Genomic DNA, 19,028 nt, shown 5'->3' on the forward strand with positions numbered 1-19,028 from the left:
GCCGCGCGGCGGAGCGGGAGGGGGTGGGTGTCAGATCGAGGATTGTGGGTCAGCTGCCAACGTCGCCTGGCTCCTCTACTTGCTAGCTGTTCGGAGTCAACTCGAGAGCTTTCTTAGAAGATGAGAAATAATTGTTTCGCCTGCGGTAGCCGCTCTTCTTCTGTGGTAATAAGGAATTATTCGTGACAACTGTTATCGCTGCAGACGACAGAACGGGATGAGCTTTTCGAGGGTAAACATTGGGCCTGTCACTTTGCCGACTCCCGGTTGGTTCTGTGGGGGGACGGTCATTTCAACGTTTATCATGTTTAAGCTAGCAGTCAGAGAGACCGATCGCTTGTGTTTGTGACTGCAGTTCGGCTTGGTGTTGTGATAATGGAGCTAGCTAAGAGCCTCTTATAACATGTCTGCTGTCAACCTAACAGACGCACCATTGAAGAATAGTTATGGCAGAGCAAGACGTTTGTCCTCACCTGGACTCCATAGGTGAGGTGACCAAGGATGATCTACTGAAGAAATCAAAGGTGAGTTTCCATTTTTGTTGCTAAATAAAATGGATGCCATAGTAGATCTCACTAGCTTATCATTTGACGTAATCTGCCTGATTTCCCAATTTTTTAAACATTTCTTTAGGGGACTTGTCAGTCATGTGGTGCTGGGGGGCCAAACCTGTGGGCCTGTCTGCAGGTATGCTTCAAATATTCCATTGTGATGGTTTAACTTGTACAACTCCTATGAAAAGTTGCACTCAAAGTGCACCTTCTGCAATCAGTGGCTACTTTAACACGACATTTCTCAAATTGCAAATCTTAAAACTTTAATTGTTTTTCTTTATTTGCAAATTGAAAGATCCAGTTCTGCTAGATCTGATCTCAGTGTTTCTGATATGTAGAGTGACTGTCCTTACGTTGGATGTGGAGAGTCTCATTCTGATCACAGCACCTTGCATGCACAGGTAAAGTGATCATACCATCAATTCTCCACCTTTTTCACACTTTAAATGGATTAAAACTGTCTTTTTTTCTTTTTTTTGGCATCTGCTTGCAGGCAAAAAAGCATAATCTGACGGTGAACCTAACAACCTTCAGGATCTGGTGTTACACATGTGAGCGGGAGGTCTTTCTAGACCAGAGACCAGCCCTGGTCCCTGTGCCTTCTGCACCTCACCACTGCAAAGCTGCAGAGCAGGTCTGGAGCCACACCAGGGCCGCACATGATTTTCACTATAAAAAAAACTCCTAATGATTTATGTTTTATTTAGGATGGAGCTCCACAGTCTGGATGTCGCCCACTGAAAGCTGTTCCAATTGCCGTGGCAGAAGAAGACGGCTCAGAATCAGAAGAAGATGAGCTAAAACCTAGAGGTGGATCTCCTCTTAGTACTTTTCCTACTAAAAAAGCCCAGTTAAACGAAGTGAATGTTGTGTTTAAAGATCAGAAAAAATTTCAAACAGGCAGTAGAAGCACAACAAAAATATTAATTTAACCGTTTGTCCAAATTTGGTACATGACAGGGGGACAGGACATGTCAGAGGTTTGGCAGATAAAGTCAGAGAGGCAAGACTGAGATGGCCGAGACTTGTCCAGAGGAGAATTTGTGACTATATTGATAGAAGGATGCTGACTCTAGAGCTTCCAGGCAAGAGGTCTAGGGAAAAAAACCAAAGAGGATGTTTCTGAATGCAGTAAATGAAGATATGAAGGTGGCTGGCGTTAGAATAGAGGATGCGGAAGACAGGGTTAAATGGTCAAAGCTGATTCACTGTGGCGACCCTTGAAGGTAAAAGTTGCAAGGGAAAAAAAGGAAGTTCCTCCAAATGAAAAACATAAAAAGGGAGCCCTAACTCTTAAAAATAAGGTGTGCTACTTTTCTCTGACTCGCATCACTGGGGTCCTGCTTTGAAACCCGGCCCAGGCTCTCCTTCAGAGGGCAAGCCATAGAAATTGACTGATGGAATGTCACCCACACTGAGTGGGAAAGAGCCTGAGCTTGTGCAGTAGGTTGAGCGGTACTGGCTAATGACAGTCAGCCTTGTCTCCATGCACACTTTGGGCCCTTGAAATCCAACTTCTTGAAAGAACCTGGATTTCCACTTCCACTCTAAAGCAGAACTAAGAGACGTGGTTTGCTTATAGCTCACTCATCACATGTTGAGCTTCTCCTTGAATCGAGTAGAGAATTGGTGTCTCTGTGTCTCCAGCTCCAGGGAGAGGGCTTTAACTTTGTTTTTGGTTTATGAGTCAAACAGCAGCACAAAGTAACCGTTTTCTTACTGAGGTTTTTTTTTTTTGCTTTTGGTGTAATAGCAGTTATCAGCTCAGTTCCTCGACCTTGTTAAAATCTCAAGGAGGATTCCTGGAAAATACTCAGACTGGGGACTCCATTGTTCTTCTGAGAGACGTAATCACCCATTTGGTCAATGACAGTGATTCCTGGAAGGATGTGATCAGGAGGAACATCCTCCCTGATCTGAACCAGAGTTTTCTTGTAGAACTTCAGTGTCAGTCACAGTCTGTCCTTAACAAACTATGTTTGAGTCTGGTGTTTATCGGTGCTCGCAGCACCAGGACACCCTTGGCAGGAGTTCAATGATCCACTTTGTGGTCATGTCATCTGACCTCCTGTCATGTGTCTTGGACACTTTAGAGAAGCTTTAGGCAGTTTTCAACCGATTTCCACCTGGTGGTGAGTTGGATTTGCTTCCAGAGGAGAGGAGGAAGTTGTACAGACGTGGCCGTCACAAACACGCTAAGAATGTTTGGTTGAACCAAATGTCAGAAGGGTCTTCAACTCCCATACCTAAGAGAGCTTAAACCAGGTAGCAAGAGAAGCTGGAGACACTGAGTCAGATAAAGACCACATTTTCTGCCTTCTTTGTTAATTAGGTCGGTTGACCTTGTGGCCCTAAGGTCTCTGGTGCCTGTCGGGGATGCAGTCCATGAACCTAGTGGTGATCGCAGCATGTAAGGTACATGTGTCAAAGGCCTGTGGGCCCCATCTGGCCCCATGTAAATATATCTGACCTACGAAACCCTTTTATATTATTGGTATTGGTGGCCCGGGGAAATGATGCCCTGGTAACACATTTAGGACAGATCCCATCAATCACCGAGTCAGCTCCCTTGGCGAACACCAGTGTTGCCAGATGTTATTGCAGGTTGAAGTTAATGTATTCTGCTTTGGATTTTGGCCCCTGTGCAATTGAGTTTGACACCCCTGATGTAAGGGATCACGTAAAGCTTGGTTTGTGGTACTCTTGAAGTGGCTGACTGATGAACACAGTCCAAGCAGCATGCAGTGCAGGTTTTGGCTGAGGCATAGCAGTCCATCACTCAAGCTAAAGCCTCTGAGGTTGTCAAAGAGCTCCCTCAGGGGAAGGCACCGCAGGCAGATTAAGTCCACCCTGAGTTCCTTGAGTCTCTGAATGGGGGGTGTCCAGGGTGACACGCCTTTGCAACATTGAGTAGCTAAACAATGTCTGGTGCAGGGCGTCCAGACTGGCGCGGCACCAGACATTATGAGGAGGGTGTGCTCCAACTTAAAGGGATCTACTGTTATAGTAAAGAGTAAAGTCGCTGCTCCTCCAGAATAGGTGAAGCCAGTTGAGGTTGTATTTCACGTGTGGGGTGGTATTCTGGGCATCAGGAGGAGACCACAGAGAAGACCATGGATGCCCCGATGGGACTATGTCTTTCAGGTTAGGAGCGTCTTGGGGTCGCTCCGATAGAACTTGAAGAAGTTCCTGTGGAGGAGGAGATCTAGGCATCTTTGCTTAGACTGCCGGCATCATGGTCTGTTAGTGAACAAGTGTTAGAGGATGGATGAAGGGTTTCATCTTTGTTTTTGTTGTTGACTGCAGGTCTAACAGGAATGAAGAATATTGGAAACTCCTGCTACATGAATGCTGCTCTGCAAGCTTTGTCCAACTGGTGCGTTCACTCGCTTTTCTTAAATCTGTTCTCCATCAGGCATGCGTCTATTTTTCTGTCTTCATTCTTTGTCCTTTAAAGGCTGTGTACCATTCTATCCTTAAGCCTTTTATTGTAAACAATGTGACCTTTGGCACACTGAAGAACACATTTTTTATTAAATGTTACTTATTTTCCTGACTTCTTTTCCAACCCAAAAGTAAGACAACTCGATCTCTGAGGCACCGCCTTTCTCTTCGTGAGGGTGGCGCCCATTTCATGACGTGTCTCAGCAGTGTGTCAGCGTCTTCCCAAGGAAAACAAACAACATCCAAACTTTTGCAAAGATTCATGTGCAATAATGTGCATATAAAAGGAAAGCGTTTTTGTCGATCACCGCTGGCTCCGTGTAGAAAGTGGGTGTATGCGTTATTCTGGGGGCGGTGCTGGCAGCGCAGACTCTTCCTGGAAGGGGCGGGTCTACATCAGCCCGCGAAAACTTGTGGGTTGGGATGGGCTGGTGCTCATAGAGCAGGTTTTTAGAGGAATACTCAGAAATGTGTGAAGGAACCAAAAATACAGCTTTGGGGTTTCTTTTCATGAGAAATGAACATTAAAACACACATAAAAGCTCAAAAAAATTGATTTTTCATGGTATAAACCCTTTAATGAGATTTTTCCTCTCTTCTTTTTTCACTAGCCCTCCCCTCACCCAGTTTTTCCTGGACTGCAGCGGTCTGGTCCGGACTGATAAGAAGCCTGCTCTGTGCAAGAGCTACCAGAAACTCATCTCAGAGCTCTGGCATAAGAAAAGGTAACGAAAAGCCAAAAAAAGTTATTATACTATTTAAATGGTGACCTAAGGATAAAATTTACTCAGTATTCATTCAGATTAAAATAGTTTATGATGTTTGCCCTTTCAGGCCCAGCTATGTCGTGCCTACCAGCCTCTCCCACGGTATCAAACTAGTTAACCCCATGTTTCGAGGTTATGCACAGCAGGTAACTGCAGCTGCTTGACTGACTTTTCTTTCTTTTTCCTATTATGAATCTATTTTCTTCCATGTTCTTTATGGCTTATTATTTGGCTTGTTGCACAATCCTGAAAGCCTTGCACACTTTCTAACTAATTTAGCTATTTATTTTTAGCAGATCCATGGATAGAAACGCCCAGATTTGTCCCAGTTTGTAAGGGCTGCCGCACACGAAAGAATTGTGAGGGTCGGTTTTTATCTTTCTAAGAAAACTCTGGGAAAAGGTGATGCTTTCTAAGCAGTATTGGCAGAAAAACTATACTAATGAAGCATCGGATAAATCTGTTATAAGGTAACAAAAACACTGCGTGAGAAAACTTCAATGGACACACGAGTATCATTTTGCACTTAAGGGATTAATATATTGATCAAAATCCTCTTCATTGAGGTTAATAAGTTAGTGTGACCCATCATCAGCAATGGAAATCCAAATGATTGCAGTCACTTGAGGTCAATTAAAGCAAAGTGTCCTAATTGGCACTTGGCTCATAAATTAAACACAGTACCACGTCTATTTTGGTTCATGGTGACGAACTCTGCACAGATGAATGAAACATTTGTCATGACTGACACTCCCGTCATTTAAGACTGGCACCTGCTTCCTGATGCACAACCAGTGTTTTCCCTCTCACCTTCAGCAGCCACTTCCTCACATCTCAGGAAAGGTTCTGATGACTTTTGATTTGCCTTTTTTTCTTTTGGGCTTAGATCAGAAGCTTGTTTGACGTAAAATCGACCTAAATGTTTTTGTAGAAGCAAACTGGAGCACCTCGGTTGAGTTTCGAGTGAACTGCGGTGCGGTTCACTTACAGTTTGATTCCATAGAGACTATCCAGCAGAGAGACAAATGAGGATAAACCAGGAAAACAACCATGTAGCTCTGTGGATGTAGAGTTGTAAGAAAAAACTTCCCCCTCTTACCTAAACAGTCTGCTGGAGTTTACAAAGAAAAAATATTTCAAAAATGAAGTTTCATTTGTCTTTTTCACAAAAAATTACCTTGCTGTAATATAAAGTCTGTAGCTCAGACTCTAAACACCTCCCTCTCAATGTTCTTTCTAAATAAAAAAAGGTTTCTTCTGCCTCCTCAGACTATATAGAAAGCATTGTTCCACCTCTCAGCTTTACTCAGTGCAAACCTGACTTTTTATTGACCAAACTTGCATACATGCTTAGAGATTAACGCCCTGATATTGTCTAGAAAAATGGCGGCACATATCCAGAGAAGATTAATGCACATGCCCGGCAAAACAGCTGACCTGCAGATTAGCATTTAGACTGAGAACACCGTGTAGAAATCAGAATATTTGTTGAGCACGTATACTCTGAAGTCTGGTGTTAGAAATAAAAAATGAATCCCCATTTTATTAAAAGTTATTTTTTGCCAATAAATGTGAATTGAATTTTCTTATTTCTAATTCTTATTAAAAATGGAAAGGTCTTTATTTTGGGCTATTTTCTTCCTCCAGGACACCCAGGAGTTCCTGCGCTGTCTGATGGACCAGTTACACGAGGAACTGAAGGAACCTCTGACCGAGTGCAACATGAGCGGGGAGGGAAGCGACGGCGAGGACAGGAGAGACGGGGACTGTTCCCCATCAGAGGACGAGTTCCTGTCCTGTGACTCCGGCTCCAGCAGTGATCGGGGAGAGGGAGGAGGCGTAGGGGATGGAGAGCTCCTCCTGCTGGACGATTGCGATGGAGTGAGGTCTCCCTCTGTAGGGTTAGGCGGTTCTGCCACGCTCATCTCAGAGAAAGAGAGGCTAAAGGAGAAGAGAGTGTCGGGGTCACCTCTTCGGGGAGCCTCGCAGGAGATGGACGAGGACGCCGATGTGGACACGGCTGCTGAGGAGGGAGCTCCTGAGAGAGGGGAGGAGGAGGAGGAGGAGGAGGAGGAGGAGGAGCCGGGACCACCCTCAAACGCAGACATCCAAAACCAGGACAACAACCAAATATCAAACACAGGACAGGTCCAGAGGAACAACACGTCAGGTAGAAGGCAGGATAAAAGAGAAAGTTTTACTTCAACCGGGAATCAATAAAACATTAACTTCCTGCTTTTTAGAGCCAAACAACGAAGCACCAATGACCCAACCTCAGTCTACTCCCTGCAGCCCTGTGCGAACCCTGCAGGAGCTTCACCACAAGCTTTCATCAAGCCCTCCACGCTCCAGCCCCCTCCGCTCGGCAGGTCCTGCATACTCATTAAAAAAAGGCAAGTGATAACTGGCACAAAAGTTTGATAGACGATGGGAAAACAGTGCAGTAACCTATAGTCGACTGTGTGCAAGGAGCTGGCTCTTCCTCCCATGTCAGATTAAAACAATTATTTATCTATGTTATGTTCAAATGGACTGGATGAAATTCAATGCTCAGGACCGCATCTGTGAATCTGTAAGGAACCAGAGGAGGAAGTAACTCTTCTTTTGGTCCTTTGTTCGCAGTACTCAGAGTTGGTCTTTACCCATCATGTTGTCTTTCAGCTCAGTTGCTGCTCAGTTCCAGGAAGAAGAAGCAGTCTCACTATCGGAGCGTGATCTCTGACATCTTTGACGGTTCCATTCTCAGCTTGGTCCAGTGTTTAACCTGTGACAGGGTGAGGTGCACTTCACACCTTTGAACACTAGAGGGGGCTACTTACTAATTCTATCAGAGTGCACTTCAGCCTAACTGCTGGGTTTAAAACATTATATTTTATTCTTTACATTCTTCTACATTTACTTATTCTATTTATGCAAAAAGTAATGTAAATAATTACGTTTTTGGGGTAGAATAATAAAAATCAATGAATTCAGAAAGAAGTATGCACATTTTTTTAGGATTTTATGTCTCTAGTAACACAAATCCAAATCTCAGTGCAAGAATATCATCTACCAGATTAAAATTAAAAAAGTTGAATCTACTGAATGGTGTTTGATACTGTTCTCTCTGCTAGAGGCATGCAGTGTAACCCAACTGTCTGTGAATGTTACAGGTTTCTACCACTGTAGAAACCTTCCAGGACTTATCTCTCCCTATTCCGGGAAAAGAAGACTTGGCCAAGCTTCACTCCTCCATCCATCAAAACCTTCCAGTCAAGACTGGTGTGTGTCCTGACTCGTACAGCTCGCAGGGGTGGATCTCCTTCATCATGGATTCTATACGCAGGTCACACAGCTGTTTCCAATTGTCTTAAGAAAGTAATATCTCATGATGGATTAAGGAAAAACGTGTTTTCATTTTAGCTTTATTGCCAGATCTTAGGAGAGATAAGAGGTTAACGTTTATACAAAACTGTGGACAAGTAGCATCTTGAGTTGTCATGCCCACTTTCCAGCTTGTTTGAGTGCCAAAAAAGAACTCCGCCTAGTAAGTAAATGAAAGGAAAAGGAAAATGTGGTTACTGTGCATGAAGTTGTGTTGGTGTTGATAGTGGAGGTGACGCAGGTGAAGCACGCAGGATCTGGTGACCTTGTCTGATAAGCCACCTTAAGGAGGAATAAAAGGAAAAACTAAAACAAAACCTTTCCTTCCCCATCCGAATGAACACAAGTGCAGTTTCTGCTTCAAAGTTTAACTTTGGAGGTATACGTTCTGCAGCTTTCATAACTTCTATGCACATAGTTGCTCAGCAGAAAAAGGTAGGGAGGGGTTGATCTGTTTGCAGATGATGTCGTTTTGTGTTATCAAGCTCTGACATGTTACTGGAGCAATTTGCTGCTCAACGTGAAGGTGTCAGGTTGAGATGAGAATCAGCTCCTTCAAGTTTAAAGACATTCCGACTGAAAAAGAAAGGAAGCCCCATCTGAGAAATGGAGACTCCTCACTCCTCAAAGGGAGAATTTCTTTGAATTTGGTTCAAGAGTTAGTTGAGGATTTAGGTCAATTATCAGAACAATCTGTAAGTATGCAGGCTCTGATGTGTTATGGGGAAAAAAAGGTTTAGTGGTAAAATCACATCCTGTTTTTACCTTCACTCATGGTCTAGTTGCAAACACTTTCTGATTTAAAACTAACAGATACCCTTTGAAAGGGAATAAGCTTGCACATGTGGTCTGAGGCTTGTTCTGTTTTTATAAAAGCGTATCGCATTCGGTTACACTTTAACCATCGCCCACAAAGTGTTCAACAACAATTCAATTCAATTTTGCTACAGCAATGTTAAGAATTTTCATAAAAATCCAGCTTTTGTCTTGAGAGATGATTCTTTTTGGAACATTTTTAATTAAAAGGTTTTCATAACTTCTTCCCAAAAAAGGATTATTATTATTATTATTGTTATTAATCTTATTTCTCATGAAAAAGTTTATTTCTATTTCAGAGAACCAAACAGTTTTACTCTGTAAAGTCAATACATGCATTATCAGTCAGACTTATATTTATTTTTTAATTGTTTTAATTTCTGTAAAACAACAATGATCTGAATGTGAAAAGGTCAAATCAAAAGCCGATCTTTGTTGACGTGGTAGTCATAGGACATACTGTAGACACACAAATGAAAAGGGGATCCGACCAAAATAATCCAAATGCTGCCACCTACTTCTCATGTGTTCTGATGGGTTTATGCTGCCTTTGTGCTGGTTTATGTACAGGTTTGAAAGATCAAAATTCTGTGTAATCACATGAACATAGTACAAAACATGTGAGACACTATTTCTTAGACAGGAATGCAAATTAAAAAAAAAAGAAGTTTTTAGACTTGTGGGATTTAACATCAGGTGTCTTTATGGGATTTCAGTAGAAATAATTGTGATTTTAATTTTTATATATATATATATATATATATATATATATATATATATATATATATATATATTAGTTTTGTTTGTTTTAGTATTATTAATGTTCAGCATTCCGCCATTCACTGTGTTTACACTTTGTATCCAACAGAAATGTACCACCTATGAATGTATTTGGAACAAAATATTAAATGTCTGATTGCTGATCATTTCAAATCAGAAATCACCGTATTTTATACGACGATGTTTAATCTTAAAAGGGAGGGGAACTTTGCAAACTGAGATAAAACAACTTAAAAAAAAACACTTGTTAGTTATGCTAGCTGATGAAAAAAAAATCCTTTAGCATGAAGTAAAGAAGTTTCTGTTATCTGATGAGTCCCAAACATATCGCTCATGGTGTTGGGTAACTATTACTTAACCAGACATGGTCATGGCCATACAAGGTCAGCTGAGCAACCAGATTTTTTTTAATCGATCTACTTTTTCTTTTCTAATTCTCCAAGATGAAAATGTCAGGATTCACGTGCCTCAGATTGGGAAAGAAGGGTTCAGGGAGCAACATTTTCACACAAGAAACATCCACTTAAGTCCAGACTTGACCACATTGGGAATCTTTAAGAAACCGTGTGTTTTAGTGGCATCACATTTGTCTTATCAGCTCCTTTTTTAAGCATGAAGTCTGATTAATCCCACTTCAGTATATCTGAGCATCTCCAAGCATGCACAGATAACTATAGGGCTCAGTTGGCAAACATCCAGCAGTTTAACAGAATCTTAATGTTCTGAAATTCTGTCCTTCCACAGGTTTGTTGTCTCATGTATCCCCACTTGGTTTTGGGGCCCCATGGTGACCTTGGAGGACTGCCTCGCTGCCTTTTTTGCTGCAGATGAGCTCAAAGGTACAGAAATGCGCTGCTCTCGACTGATGCGGCTCCATTTACTGTTTAAGCTTCTATTTCTGCTTGCTCTATGTTCAGGAGACAACATGTACAGCTGTGAGAGATGTAAAAAGTGAGTATGCTCATCGTTAAAGTACATCAGATTCAAAAATATGGTTATTGACGGACGTTTTTGTGCAGGTTGCGAAACGGCATTAAATACTGCAAAGTGCTCAAACTTCCAGAGGTAATTTAAAAAAAACAACAACATTTATTAAACATGTTATCTGATCTTTCTTGCTGCAGATAAGCAGTTTGGTTGCGTGTTTATGAATCTCTGTCCTGCATAGATTCTGTGCATTCATCTGAAGCGCTTCCGGCACGAAGTCATGTATTCGTTTAAGATAAGCAGCCACGTTTCCTTCCCGCTGGAGGGTCTTGACATGCGGCCTTTCCTGGCCAAAGAGAGCCCGTCTCAGGTCACCACTTATGATCTGCTGTCAGTCATTTGCCACCACGGCACGGCAGGAAGTAAGAGACGACGGCATGATTCACACGATCGCTCTATGTTTGAAAGTCTTAACGTTCTCTCATCTTTTCTATTGACGCAGGTGGACACTACATAGCTTACTGTCAGAATGTAATAAATGGACAGTGGTATGAGTTTGATGACCAGTATGTCACAGAAGTCCATGAGACGGTGGTGCAGAACGCAGAGGCCTATGTGTTGTTCTATAGGTGAGTAGGATTTAAGACTGCGTTTTTCTTTCTAGTATTGTTTCTGACTTTTTTTTTTTTTTTTTTTTTTACGGAATGATACAGGAAGAGTAGCGACGAGGCGGTCCGAGAAAGGCAGAAGGTGGTGGCTTTAGCCAATATGAAGGAGCCCAGTCTGCTGCAGTTTTACATCTCCAGAGAGTGGCTCAACAAGTTCAACACCTTTGCAGAACCGGGCCCGATCAGCAATCAGACGTTTCTTTGTCAGCACCGAGGTGTGTGATCATGTCTGCCAATCCCAAAAACACTCACTTTTGTGTCAGAGGCCAACAGCAAAAAGGGATGACCCTTTGACTTCTTGATTGAAGCTTGTTTAAAAAAGGAAATGGGTGAAACTGAGTGCAGTTCACCAAGTAACCTTTAGGGGGCTTCATACTCGAGCAAAGGATTCCCATTTTGCTTTTTTGTTAAGGGCTTTTTTCACATTTAATAACAAAAATATTAAAACTTTCTGGTCAGTTCCAGTTGGTTGTTGGCATTTTTATCCAGAAATACTGCTACCTAACACAGATTTTTCTGGATATGTGGCAAATACACAGAACAAGCCATTCTAGAGTTGATTTGAGCACTCTGCCATTTGTGTTCAAATTTGATCTAAAAATAAAATATAGTAATTTAGAATTTATATTTGTCATAGTTATTAAATTTAACCACAAGGTAGATTTATTTTTGTCCTACCCATCCTTTATTGTGTTGTAAAGTTAATACATTTTTGCATAGAAGCAAATGAACAGGATGAACTGTATCGAAAGAAGGTGTGCTCCTTCCTGGTCCTCGAGATCAGCCAGTAAACTTTGAAAGTTTAAGCTTGAGAGAAAAGTGTGAAAATGTTCACACTTTGTGTATAAAGTGTGTAGTGAGGGGTTTTACAGTCTTAAACCATCTTTAATTATTGTACAAAATCAAGTAAACTCATTATTTTTGTGGATTTCACCTATTGGTGGTTATTTTTAGAACATAGATCCCCTTCCATAATTTAACTTGTATAATTTAAACACTTAACATTTTGCCTTTGAGTCATTTTAGAAGAGCAAAAACCAGAAATTCCAAACGGTTATAAAATCAAAGTTTTGTTAACCACATGTTTCCAAAGGATTGGTGAGAATGAAGGTGGGAATTTTGTCCAGAAAGCAAAACCAGATGTTTTGCCGTGATTAAGGGCTGGAAAAGAAAATCTAGCTAAACTTTCACATATGTTTCCTTTGCACAGGCATTCCTCCGAATAAGTACCACTACATAGATGATCTGGTGGTGATTGTCCCCCAGAATGTGTGGGAATATCTTTACAACAGGCAAGTGATGGAAAAAGCAACATTTGCAGCTGGAAATTGAAACGTATTTGGACATTGGTTTTAAATGGACTTAAATGTAAAGTCTAAAATAGTAAGATACTAAAACAAACAAACTAAATACTGTATGTTAAAATCTGTCTGCTCACCCTTTAAAATGGATTCTTTTGTTTTTAAAGTGTTTTCTTTTCCTATAAAAGTTAATTAATTGAGAGAATGTAACTAATATTATTGTCACGGTTCTCCTTTTCTCTTTAAGCACATGTAGACTACCTCTCTCAGCTGCAGTTTAAGTTTTACACGGATAAATATAGACTTACCCTTTAAATTGATCAATAATTTTGCAATTTATTATACATGGCAGTTCATATTTCTTCTCGGATAATAGCAGCTTTTCATTCAGCTGTATTTTCTTTCCCTTCAGTTTTGGGGGGGGTCCAGCAGTCAACCACCTGTACATTTGTGGCATCTGTCAGGTAGAGATCGAAACGTTGGCCAAACGCAGGAAAACTGAAATAGACACTTTCATCAAGGTAATTGCCGTTTTCTGAGAGTTTTTCTTTTTTTAAATCCATCTTAGTGCTTTTTATTGCATTGACCGTGTTTTTGTTGTTTGTAGCTAAACAAAGAGTTCCAGGCTGAGGAGGCTCCCACAGTCATTTTGTGCATCAGTATGCAGTGGTTCAGGGAGTGGGAGAGTTTTGTAAAGGGGAAAGACAACGGTATCACTTCCAAATGAATTTGTCAATCCTATTTCTTTACTTTTCTTAATTTAAAAAAATAAATGAATTTTTTGTGTGCCATCTCAGAGCCGCCTGGTCCCATCGACAATAGTAAAATTTGTGTGATGAAGGGAGGACACATACAGCTGAAGCAAGGTGAACACCAGCACCGATGGATACTGATGTGTGAAAAATGAAGATATAACTTTTTTATTTTTTCTTAATTAGGCGCAGATTATGGTCAGATCTCAGAGGAGACGTGGCAGTACCTTTTGGGCATTTATGGAGGCGGACCAGAGATTGCAGTGAGGCAAACCGTGGCTCCAGCTGACCCCGACAGCCTCCACGGAGAGAGGAAGATTGAAGCAGAGACGAGAGCACTTTGAAATAAATACAGAGGTTGGAAGTTTGTTTTCTGCACGGTTTTAGATGCTCTTACACTGAAATTAAGACACATTTGTGAACTTTTCAAGACATAAATGTAAAACTTTTTATCCATAAAGGCCCTTGAGAAGAAGTTCTTAAGAGGTAGAAAAATGCTTTTACTTTGAACTTTTTTAGGACTTACCTCAAAAGGAAAAAAATACTTAAAATATTTGATTACAAACAGTAATTTGTGCCAAAATCTGCCTCCATAAATCTTTGTGGAGAAGCAAGACAAAGGGACAGCTTTTCCGATTTTCTAAAATTCCATTTAAAGACCCACTCCGATGATAATTTGGTGTTCTTAAGCATGTTTTTGTTAGGAAAATTAGGAAAATTAAAAAATCAATAGGAAAATAAAGGAAAATTAAGATTTAAAATTGCAATTCTGAGACAAAAAATAGCTTAATTGTGACGTAAAAAATACGCTGGCCGGGCCGGAGCCTACCTCCTCCGCTCCATTCTGATGCATCCACACGTACGTCTTGGTTTTCCTCTTCCGAGCTCCAAACTGTGCACCTGGATAGGTCGCACTGCTCACAGAGAGCTCCCTTATTGTTGACAGGAAGTGGGGTAGGATTGCCCCGTGCCAAGGGTCCCGCCCACCCTCAGAGGGTGATTTTCTGATTAACTACTGGTGCTATGCAGTTGTCCTAGAAAACAACACAGGATTTTTTTGTCTTGGCTAAAAATAGCATAATCACATTTGAAGTACCAGAGGGAGCGCTTTTAGAGTAGATCAAATAGTGCGTGGAGTATGTCTTTAATCATAAAGAAATAGAAAGCTTACGGGCAGCCTTGAAAAGGACATGTGTGAATAACACACGCCCTCTAACTCACGTTTACCAGCTCTGCAAGGAGGAATGGAAGTTACTAACTTAGCAGTCAAGACAATTCAGGCAAAAATGACTCCAGAGCAGGTGAAAGTAGAGTAACACACATTTCTCTGAACATCTCCATGTGGAGTGACTTGCATTTGTGAGCTGCTCTGAGCTTCATGTAACCTTGAAGCAAAAACTTTACGACTTTCTGCAGCTCACAAATTCCTTCTTGCCAGCGGAGAGAAATAGTTCTACAGATGTTTCCAAGAAGGGGCCAATAAACAGAGCTGAACTTGTTGAAAGTTGGCTCCTAGTTTTTCATTTTGCGTTATTTGTTTTTTCATCTTTTCAGGTCTTCTGGTTCCTTCTTGATTCCAGCCCTTACATGAAGCTGAGGAATTTGCACCTTGGTGAAGAAGCCGCATTGTGAGCACTTTGTAAATGTAGCAACGTGTTAAGTTGATGCCAGGCTATAAGAGGAGGAACCTTCAAATCCTTCAGTTTGATCTTCAGTGTTTGGGCATTTTGGAAAACAAACCATTACTAAGACGTTGTTGGTAGATGTGGTGTCTCCGTGGCTGCTGTAGTGGCTATACGTCATGTACCGCTTTACTGGTTATGGCAGGCAGACGGCCTCCTGCGTTACGACCCACAATGCTGCAGGGGACTAAACGCTAAAGTTTAGTCAAGACTTTTATCTGCTTTAGTGTAAACGACAGCAACAAGGGTTCATTAACAAGCTTTGTGTTGTATGTCTGTACAAGTTGCTGCAAACGCAGGCGTGAAAGATGTAAACCTGAAATGTGCACTGAACCCTAAAGACTGGAGGTTTATCCGTTTGGTTATGTTTGGCCAGTAAGATAACCATGAGTTTGTCTATTGATGCATGCACGAGACTAAATTTGACCTTTTTTGGGGCTCAGAATGCATGCCCTTGCAATTAAGATAACATTGATAGGATCATTGTGCATAAAAACGATTTATTACTTGAAGTTTTTCCTGCTTTGTTGATGCAAGTGTTACCACTGGATAAGGATTTTCACAGGTATAAAGTCAACGAAAAACATTTTGTTTCAAAGTATTACTGCAAGTGCATTTTAGAAGAGTTTACAGGGTAATCTTTTCCATTTTAGAACATGACTAAAAGTAGTTTTGAGATGACTGCAAAAGAAAAAAAAATGGCATGCAGTGCTTCTTCATTAAATCAAACTACTTCCTTTTTTTTTTTTTTTTACGATTGAACAACTCATTTGACAGAATCTTAACCACTGTGTTGTAAAAAAAAAAAAAAAAAAGGAACCTAAAATACCCAAAAGATATTTAATAATTTGATCTACATTACATGTTTTCTTCTCTTTTCTTTTATTTCCATGTTCTCATACAAGAGCCCCAAATAACACCCAGTCTTCACCTGTAAAAAAAAACATGTGCATGTGTAAATATTGAAATCTTAGTTACATTTTTAAATGTTTTTTCTTCACAGAGGTGGATATCTTTGAGACGAGATTAGGCTTTTCCCACCAAATTCCATTGTCTTGGTGTCAAATCACAGAGACGTGCGTTCTCTTAGACATGGATAACCTTGCAATCATGGATATCGCACAAGAAAAAAAGAAGCACTTTTTTTTGGTTTTGTTTGTTTAAATATAGAAATACTTGTAAAATATTTATTTTATAAATATATATGCGCATATGCATATGCATGCACATTTTCAGTTGACATAAAGTTCACAACTCAAATGACTCTCAGGGTGCAATCTGACCGAAGGTTTACAGTTTTAATGTCACAGGAGGGTTTAAAATGTTTTCATCCCTAAAAAAAATCATATTGGGGTTACTGTCTAAAATGTACAGATGGAAGTATGTAATCATCAAAAACGGCTTGTTACCAGCTAAAACTTGATCAATACTTCAGTTTTAATTTGCTCTTTTTTTTTAAATTTAAGATAAAAGGAGCAGAAGGAAGAAAACGTGTTTTATCTGCCCCTATAACTACATCAACAAAAGTAATTCAGAGTACATTTAAGTCTGTTTTGTTCATTTATTAATAAAATGTACTGCCTTGTTGTTGTTAAATGTAGTTAAAAAATTGTTGTTTTCTTTAAACCATGTTAAATGGAAACTAAATTCACTACAGCACTGGATCCCCTTGGATAAAATCTAAGCCAAGTCAATATAAAGATTAAAAAGACTTAAAAATTGACAAATTACTTTTTTTGGAACTACTAAAAAACCTTAGGTTTATCCTTTTTTGGCTTAAATTTAATAAGCAAAAACATGAAAAAGTCTTGGATTAAGAGAGATCTTAATTAGAATTTAAGATTAATAAGTAAAGGTTGTATTACTTTTTTTCCCCTCCAGGTTCTGCATTACATTTCTCCTTGTAACAAAAGAATGACACCAACAGAAAAGATTTGGATCAATTTGACTACAGGTACTTTCAGGAAATAAAGCTTTACAGATCCAACTATGTAATTATTTTGACTTGTTATTTTACGATAGTGTTTAATTAAATTTAGGTTTTTAAACTGTGATCGTATTGATGAAATTCAGGGCTTTGTACTTCCTCAAATGCAGAATCTGTGAGTCGTTTATAGCTGCACAAAGAAACCGCCTAGAATGTCATTTTATTTTGGAAACCCTGCAAAAAAGACATTTGCAAGAATTATTCAAATTTATTTTGGAAAATAAAAAGCCTTTTAAAATGTATTGACACAACAGCAAATTTAAAAACTTTGCCAGAAATCCATATATTGGGTTGTAATTACTACATTTATGTAATTAATAGCTCTTGTTGTTGTTTGGGGGTATTCTGTTACAGGTAGCATCTTGGCACAGCATCTGTGCTCCTTTCAGAGCAAAACTGAAAAACAATTAGTGACTCACAGTTTTAGAGTTTGAAAATGCATAAAAACTCCTTTTTTGTTGTTTAGTATGATAAAAAAGAAAATTCTTTTGGATTTTTCTGTTTTTAATGCCTAAAACAAATTGGTTACTCATGATGTGTACAGACTCATGCAAATGTGTTGCTCCAGTTTTTGTGGCCATTTTTGAACTCCATGATTTTATTTATAAGTTTATTTTTAGCATTCATTGTAGACAATATAATAAAAAAAAAGTCACACAGATATATCAAACTCATTTCAGAAATAAAATAAAATGCATAGATTAAAAAAAAATGTACATAAATGTAACAAAAAAATTACTCAGTCATAAATGCACTTTTGCAGTGCTGCATACTGTACGCAGTTACGTCACATTAAATTCATTCAATATAATGATTTTAACTCAAGTCAGGTGATGATATCACAGAAGACAAAAGGAAAGTTTTCTCTTTGCATTTAATTTCGTGGTTTTCACACATTTCAAGACTTTTTTTATGGCAGGATCTCCTCTTAGTGCTCTGGACATGTTTGCTCTAGGTTTTTATTTGTACATTTGAGGGGTAAGTGCAATGAAATAAAAGATGAACTTCTGTGCAATCTCCAGCGTATTGCTTTAGAGAGCTCTGCGAAACTTTTAGACAATAATATATGAAGAATATGAATATGTAAATGCTCAGACAGTGCAGAATATTCCTGTGCAATGTTAAGAAATCTGGAGGTGTTGTGACTTAATCATCCCTTCTTGTGTTTTATTTACATGTTTTCCTAATATTGAACAGTGTACGTTGTCATGACAATAGTGATGCTTTAAACTGTAGTTGATCACACGTTTATGTGATGTCTTAATCTCTGTATAACTAGTGTAAAGACACATGGCTGGTTTGATAAATAAAACTTTTTGGGCTTGGATTTGATCGTCTCTTTTTCCCTTTTTTCACGTAGTGGGGTTTACTTGTGAGGAAACTGATCTTGACAAACTACTTCCTGTAGCAATCCCATTCTACACTGCAAACCCCATTTACGGTATTACATTAGTTTCAAAACTGAGTTGTAGTTTCTTTTTTTTTTAAGAAGTTAAAAAAAAAAAACATGTCTAAAATTAAGATCAGAACTATAGCACCTCCCAAAAGTAACAGATAATCCAAAAATGAGACTCTTAAGAAAAAGTAACATTATCCAGAAAAAATATTGATCAAGTAGAAAAAGAAGTTGTCGAAATGACTACTTCATTAAAAGTTAATAACAGGACAAAATGACTTGAAGTACTGAGTAACTTCGTAGGCCATTAACCCTTACGTGACTGCATCCTTCTTACGGTTTTTATGACAAAATTATCTATAATTTATTTATTTATTTTGCAAAAGTACACACATTTTGGGTCTTTTAATTTTTGCATTCTATATTTAACAAATTAAATATCAAAGTTGAAACTACTGTTTTAAGTTTTTACAAAATTGGGAACTGGTTGATTTTTAATGGTGTTAAAAGTCAGTACTTTTTCTTTTTCAGTTTAAAAACTTCATTGAATTGAAAATTTTCCCCATGTTTTTTGAGATGTATAATTGTATT

General features: G+C 39.3%; 1 protein-coding gene across 2 annotated transcripts; it reads left to right on the forward strand.

Annotated features, from left to right (window-relative positions):
- Positions 1-11: 11 nt before the first annotated feature.
- usp20 (ubiquitin specific peptidase 20) lies at positions 12-18,368 on the forward strand. 2 transcript variants are annotated; one of them, XR_002291304.3, is made up of 26 exons: positions 12-232; positions 426-524; positions 634-687; positions 893-955; positions 1,048-1,188; positions 1,262-1,364; positions 3,861-3,930; positions 4,610-4,723; positions 4,833-4,911; positions 6,413-6,935; positions 7,009-7,158; positions 7,427-7,539; positions 7,918-8,090; positions 10,469-10,563; positions 10,642-10,675; positions 10,744-10,789; positions 10,893-11,073; positions 11,154-11,280; positions 11,365-11,534; positions 12,530-12,611; positions 13,033-13,141; positions 13,228-13,330; positions 13,418-13,486; positions 13,559-13,729; positions 14,927-15,000; positions 16,058-18,368. XR_002291304.3 is itself a non-coding variant. In XM_011481539.4 (25 exons), the coding sequence occupies exons 2-24, from the start codon at positions 447-449 to the stop codon at positions 13,714-13,716; spliced, it is 2,835 nt and encodes a 944-aa protein (XP_011479841.2). In that variant the 5' UTR covers positions 12-232; positions 426-446; the 3' UTR covers positions 13,717-13,729; positions 14,927-18,368. The 2 variants fall into 2 exon arrangements, 1 of the variants encoding a protein (XP_011479841.2); XM_011481539.4 differs by having other exon boundaries at positions 14,927-18,368.
- Positions 18,369-19,028: the final 660 nt, after the last annotated feature.

Source organism: Oryzias latipes, chromosome 12 (genome assembly GCF_053564925.1).
Source record: "Oryzias latipes strain Hd-rR chromosome 12, Olatipes_Hd-rR_3.1".
Classification (NCBI taxonomy): domain Eukaryota; kingdom Metazoa; phylum Chordata; class Actinopteri; order Beloniformes; family Adrianichthyidae; genus Oryzias; species Oryzias latipes.